Here is a 6880-nt window from a genome sequence, read left to right on the forward strand (position 1 = left end):
TGTGGATTCATCTATCAGAGGTAAGCATTTTCTTGAATGACTATGCTAAGCTTGCAGGGTGTTATACAATTATTGTTGATTGCACCGTGGAGAATAAGGGATTTTTATCAGAAATGCATATGCCTATTTTTCTTCATGATAAGAATGTTTAGATTGCCTTGTATTTCCATTGAATTTCTTTATTTTCTTGTATGATAGTTTATTCAAATAATTTATAGTGATCATTGTGATGATTCCATGATAAGAGAAAAAACTCCAATACTAAAACTTCAATCAAAATTTCCAATCTGTTTAAATACATCTGTTGAATGGTGAACTCAAAGACCACAAACATGGCATATCAGAAGATAACTAGATCTAATAATTCAGTAACATGAATATAGTGGACAACACACAGTAGTTTGAAACAACAGTTAATATTTTCTTATCCACACAATATAAGTTACACTGTGTAGTTTGAAACAACGGTTTATATTTTCTTATCCACACAATATAAGCCTAACTACAATGCTCTCCCAACTTGACATAATAAGAAAGGAAACAAAAATTACAAAAATATCTCTCTATCAAAGGAATCATTAGCCAATATAACAAATAATCATTCCTCAAGAGATGTTCCCTACTTAGCATGTGAATCTCCCATCATAAATGGCTCATAATGTGAGAGGTATCGGTCACAACTTTCATATAATATGTCATAAACTTACATTGGTCAGAAATAGAATATTCCAAGCATATATATGGAAGGAATTTTCATATACATTCACTCTACTCATTCTAGCTATATATAAGTCTAACTACAATGCTCTCCCAACTTGACTTGACAAGAAAGGAAACATAAATTACAAAAATATCTCTCTGTCAAAGGAATAATTAGCCAATATAACAAATAATCGTTCCTCAAGAGATGTTCCCTACTTAGCATGTGAATCTCCCATCATAAATGGCTCATAATGTGAGAGGTATCGGTCACAACTTTCATATAATATGTCATAAACTTACATTGGTCAGAAATAGAAGATGCCAAGAATCTATATGGAAGGAATTTTCGTAGATCTATAATTCGTCCTGCAAATCTTCAAAAGTCATCTGCCCCTCCTCTTCAAAACTCATCTGCCCCTTTTTTTAGGAGAAACTCTGAGCAACCAAACACTGACATTCTGTCTTCAGAAGGAAGGTGTTCTCTACCAAGCCTAGCTTCTCTTTGAGAATCTTAACATCCCCTTTGCAAAGGGTTTCATTAGAATGACAACAACCCACATGTAAAGCATTTCTCCACCCCCCTCCTAATTAGAAATACAATTTTGGGTTCTCTACTAATTTTATCCACACCCATTTAATTCAAAAATGGACATAGAGCATGTATATTTATACCTGTGTGTTGGAAATACCATTTTATACTTTAATGGTTATTATTTTGTTTTATTATTATTACTTGAATTTCTTCTTAACAAGTGGTTGTGTTTCTTTTGGTTTTAGTGAAAGTATGGGTTACAATGTTGGCTCCCTTATTATGGAGTATAATTCATCTTTGAGAATTTTTCAATTATTAAGTTAGGTTAGTCAATTGGTTAAAATATTAAATTTATTTCAAAAAGTTTTTGTTATTTTATCGGTTAGACACTGGCTTGAAATATTAAACTTATTCCAAAATGTTTTTGTTACTTTATAGATAAGGCATAGATTTCTTGGCTCTATGATGAAAATAATGAAGGGAAAATACATGTTAATCTGTTACATGTGCTCTTTGACTGAAAAATACATGGTGAGAGAAAAATGCATATTATGCTAATTGAGGAATGTAACACACTAACACTTTACAACAATGAACTAACAATATTCATGAAGAAAATAGCAATATGGAAGATTTATCTGCATAATGAAAAAGGCAATATGGGAGATTCCAATCACCTTCCAAAGCATTTTTAAAATGTGGATGTGACAAAAGGTTGTTGTGCAAGGTGTTGTTTGTATATGGGAAATTTCTTGATCATTGTGTATAATCCTAATGTTGATAGATATGTCTACTAAGTGGTTCCAATTAAAGGGGCATTCATTTGAGCGTTTAATATATTTTTATTCTTTATCAAAGTATTCTTTTGTTTTATTTGTGTTCTTCAATTTATGCCTTACGGAATTTCGTTTGCAACATCAGGTGCAAATGCTAGTTTAATTATTCATCAACATTGAATTCATTAATAGTGGCTTCCACTTACTACCTATTGAAACCATCAACCTCAGCTATGTTGTTATAAATAATAAATTCTAAGGATCTTTCATTGTTAAAATTGGGTGATGTGTATATAGATTGTGATTTTTAGATTTGTAACTTATCACTTCTTATAAAGAAGTATAAGTTTTTTTAGTAATATTCTTTAAAAGGTAAAACTGAGACAATTAAACTATGAAAATTTATAACTTAACTTTTACTATAGTAATAATTATGGTTGCAATTTTTTTAATCAATTTCAATTAATAACGAAAAGAGGGTATCTTGCCTTGTCCATACCGAAAAGTAAAAAACTTAACTACTCATGCCAAGATAACCAAAATTTATAACCTAACTTTCATTATAGTAATAATTATGGTTGCAATTTTTTTCAATCAAATTTCAATGGATAACAAAAAGAAAGTATATTTCCATTTACAACAATAGAAACCTATAGGCCTTGTCCATGCCAAAACTTAACTACTCATGCCAAGATAACCACATTCCTCGGCAATGCAGAACGTATATAACAGAAACACATATACCTTCTAGTAGGGGTTTTGTTTACCCTTTTCCTTTATCCGCTTGCAGAGCACTTAGAAGATTGTGGGCACTGTGAGATGAATGTATATAACAGAAACACATATACCTTCCAGTAGGGGTTTTGTTTACCCTTTTCCTTTATCAGCTTGCAGAGCACTTAGAATATTGTGGGCACTGTGAGATTTCATATGTAGACTCACTATCCATGAATGTAGACTCTCCATCCATGAGAAGCACCACATCGCGCATATGCAAATAGAAGCAGAAATGTCTGTTAGAAAACACCCCAGGGTAAAGTATGTAAATTGGTTTGTTACAGAAAAGACGCCCGGGGACGCTGACATCATTGATGACGATTAGAAGGAAGAACCAGAAGGCTAGATTTAACAACAGTTTCTTATTAATTTTGAAGTGTGTGTCCAGAAATAACCCATTTTCTACCCTGTTCTTTCTCTTCCTTCTCTTCTTTTTATACAGGCCAGTGTGAGTCCAGTATTTGGAATAAGAATTCTATTTGGTACAGAGTAATCTTTCCTGCAACTAACTGTCAACACATTTAACAAAGTTCACACGGCAAAAATACACACCAAGTTAACCCAAACAGACTATATATTCACATGCAAAACCAGTCAAAGCAACCACATGTCTTTATAGATTCTTTACCAAAAAAATGAAATACAGCTTAATATTAATTCGGAATTTTATTATCAAAAACTTTCCATCATAATTATTCATCTCTAACGTAATGCAATTGCTAATATAAAAATTAATTGGCTGAATGACAAGTAAATAAATTATTTCTTACATTTAATTTTCATGAACTAACGTACTACCAATCTAATCTTTCGATTAACCATATCGAAACAAAACAATTTTAATTTTCTCTCACTTTCGTGCCAAGAAAATAAATATTACATATTTATGATAGTTATTTACATAAAGTGAAATTAACTAAATTGTATGAAATTAATTAAATTGTATATAGGGTTGGTGTTTAGCTATTTTTTTTACTAATATAAATTCATCTTAAATACTGATCTAACATGAATCTTAAAAATCAAATTTTTTTAAGTAAATTTTTTTTATAAATAAACATTATTTAAATATTTTGTATAATTATTTGATTTTTTTTTAATTTTAAAATTTTTTATTCTAACAAAAATAACAAAATTTCAACTTTTTAGTAAAAATTACACATCGTACCAAACTATAAAAGAAGTTTCTCATCTCAGCCAATAATTGCATTTAAATAGGCAATTATATTCGATAGTATTACTGAATAACTATTTCGATGATATCTATAGGCGAGAGCACGGGAATTCACTGTACCAGAGAGATGGCACCAATGGGAGCTCAGCTGCAAAAGAATAGTAGCTTACAGATAAACCATGCTTTTTTTATTTTATTTATATTAAGAACTATATTTCATATAAAAAACCTTCAAACAACCCTGCGAGAGAATGTCAGACTGGCCTTACAATGCTGTTTAACGTATATTGATTTAAGAAATTAATTATGGTGAGATATAGTGTATTGAAAGGGTAATTATAGTTAGAAAGTATAAGAATCATTGCATGAACTATTCTGGTGCATTGAAGAAAGGAGCCTGAGCAGCTCATTCACTTTCTGTTTCGTCCTTGGTGAACAGCCCATTTGCAACAGAAAAAGCAGCCTCTCAATGGTGCCCATCTGGAGAAATTCTGTCAGCACCTCTCGTTCTGAATGGAAGCAGACTCTCAATAGAATCCCAACAGCATAGTTAGTTCCAGCATCGGACACAGCCAGCACGCTTCTAACAATGGTCGGTACTGCTAGGGTATGGCTCAGTATGGCAGATCGGCCTTCTGAAATGGATGAAAGTGCCTCCAAAATCGCCAGCGATTGCTCGGCCATGTCGGCGTCCGGCTTAGGAAGAAGCTCTATCAAGCGAGGAACGACACCTGCTTTGGCAATCTTCGCTCTATTTTTAGTCAGGGTACACAAAAGCAATAATGCCTTCAGGCTAGCCTTATGGCTGCGGGATATGGACTTTCGTCAAACAGCTTCAGCCGTCCATCTGTTATTCCTTCGTTCATACAAATTTCTCTGGAAGAATTTCTGTCGTTTGAGATTTTTTCCACAATAGATGCTGCGTTCATTCTGGCCTCCAAACTACGTTTTGCCAGGACTCATTTGAGGGTAGGCAGCACAGGTCTCATGAAATCTCTCATGTTAGATATTTCATCCACAGAGAACAGTGAAATTGCAGCGATTGCTTCTTCCACTGCTTCACAATCTGCACCCATTTCAGAATTCAGTGAGGCCCCTGAATCCAAGACGTGGACAAGAACAGGAAAACCCCCGTCGGATTGAAGAAAAGGTCTCTTCCTCTCGCTGACCCTTGCCAGACTTGTCAGGTTCTTCAAAGCTCCGAGTTTATCTGCACTTGCATCTTGAATATCCTGAATTATTTTGCGCACTTTGCTCTGCTCTTCAACGGGCTCAGGTGTTGGAATTCTGATGACATCATTGCAACTGTTTGCAATGCACCATTCCTTTATCAGCCTGCATAGAGTGTGATTGGGGATGAGCTCTTTGCTGTGAAGAACCTCGAGAGTCGCTGGACATATGTTGTGGCCGTCGTCCAACCATTTTTCAATGGAAGCTCGGTCGTAGCTTATTCCCGTGGATAGGACCGCTGGATCTATCATCAGTCCCAAAGATATGGGACACCTGAACAATGGAGGAACAGAGACCGATACGGAGAGATCCACACGCTCCTTTCCGGTCTCTGGTGGCATTGTTTATAAATTCTTCAAATATAATACTCCCTGTATTAGAAACCCTAAGCTAAAACAGAGAAACCATCACCAAACAACTAAAAAACTTGTTTTATCTTTAAGCAAATATCACAATATCATCGACCGTTTACAGAGCGGAGAAGTATCGAGGTCAATATCCTTGATCTACTACTCGTAAACATTAGATTATAAAAGAAATCATCATAACACTAATATAATGGCGGATTATCAGAGTACGAAACGATGGATCTATCCTTAGGAGCATGACACAAATAGATATATTGCGAGGCCTTCCTAAAGTATCAGAATATGATAATAAAATAAAAAAGAATGAAAAATCAAGAGATGATCGCAAAAATAAAACCACTAGAGTAAGCAGACAAACTGACAAAATTTTGAACAAAACCCGAATTTACCGAAGGTGTACCTTCGAAAAGCTCTACGACAGAGAAAGCTGAGAACCTTTACATGAATGGATATGCAATACAGCTTTAAAACCCGTAAAAAGCTTCTGCTGGGCATTTAAGCTTGAAACTTAAGATCGCATAAAAGAAAGCGCATAAAAGAAAGCGCGTCAAAAGATAGTGCCGAGCATTTTGATCTTGAAAATTGTGTTGGTAAATTGAATTTTAACATCGAAATGGATCATTGATTGCGAAATGGATCATTGATTTCCATTGAAAATTCTTCTGCACTAAACGTTTGCCCGCCCGTTCTTTCCTGGACTGTGATTGAAGTGTTACGTGCAGCGAGCATAAAGTTGAATAGAATATTCAATAACGGAACAGTTGAATCCCGCGAATTAAGCCTACTATTTTTTTCCTTTCAATTCCATCTGCTGTTAACCAGAATTTATAAATTTATTCTGCACTGATCAGCAGATGAATCATAGCAACAGAGAATATTAGCCTTTAAAGTCGAATGCAAAGTCATGCAAATCAGACATTAAACTAGGTCCTCGCTACTCTCCCATCGAGATGCGTTGTAGCGTTGTATCAATCATGATTGGAGCAGTTAGTCATGTTAATTCAGAGTAATAATATAGTTTAGCGAGAATGTTTCTTTTTACGAAAAGTTATGTAATTTTAATTTTTTTAAAGTTGTTGTTTGGAATATCATGTATCACAAAAAAATTAAATATATTAATAATTATAGTTTGAGTGGGCTTAATGATTAAGAGCATGTATTTTCTTTTAAAGAGGTCACAGGTTCAAAACCAGAGGGGTAGAGTATGTATGTCTTAGTCGTAGACTTGCAGTCAAATCCCTGCGGGTAGGTGGGTCCCTTGTTCCACAAATAGAGATCTCATACACCAATTTGATTCAATTTGGTGTTTGGCTTGGCTATG

The 6880-nt window shown here is 34.3% G+C and overlaps 2 protein-coding genes across 2 annotated transcripts; both read right to left on the reverse strand.

Annotated features, from left to right (window-relative positions):
- Positions 1-4303: 4303 nt before the first annotated feature.
- LOC149165513 (U-box domain-containing protein 31-like) lies at positions 4304-4890 on the reverse strand. Its single transcript, XM_089429837.1, has 2 exons — positions 4760-4890; positions 4304-4712 (listed from the first exon to the last, which is right to left on the reverse strand). Exons 1-2 carry the CDS (start codon positions 4888-4890, stop codon positions 4304-4306), a joined length of 540 nt encoding a protein of 179 aa, XP_089285963.1.
- Positions 4891-4920: 30 nt separating this feature from the next.
- Positions 4921-5532, reverse strand: LOC149165514 (U-box domain-containing protein 26-like). Its single transcript, XM_089429838.1, has one exon. It carries the CDS (start codon positions 5530-5532, stop codon positions 4921-4923), a length of 612 nt encoding a protein of 203 aa, XP_089285964.1.
- Positions 5533-6880: the final 1348 nt, after the last annotated feature.

The sequence above is a fragment of the Pinus tabuliformis genome, chromosome 5_1 (assembly GCF_031772625.1).
Source record: "Pinus tabuliformis cultivar Carrire ecotype Pingquan chromosome 5_1, CPIR1, whole genome shotgun sequence".
NCBI classification, from domain to species: Eukaryota; Viridiplantae; Streptophyta; class Pinopsida; order Pinales; family Pinaceae; genus Pinus; species Pinus tabuliformis.

What these genes read in the sequence shown, in the direction of transcription:
- LOC149165513 (XM_089429837.1), bottom strand. Translation starts at nt 4,890, where the DNA reads ATGAACGCAGCATCTATTGTGGAAAAAATCTCAAACGACAGAAATTCT. An exon ending in CCATATCCCGCAGCCATAAG is followed by an intron (nt 4,713 to 4,759) that starts GCTAGCCTGAAG and finishes GACTAAAAATAG; the next exon opens with AGCGAAGATTGCCAAAGCAG.
- LOC149165514 (XM_089429838.1), bottom strand. Translation starts at nt 5,532, where the DNA reads ATGCCACCAGAGACCGGAAAGGAGCGTGTGGATCTCTCCGTATCGGTC.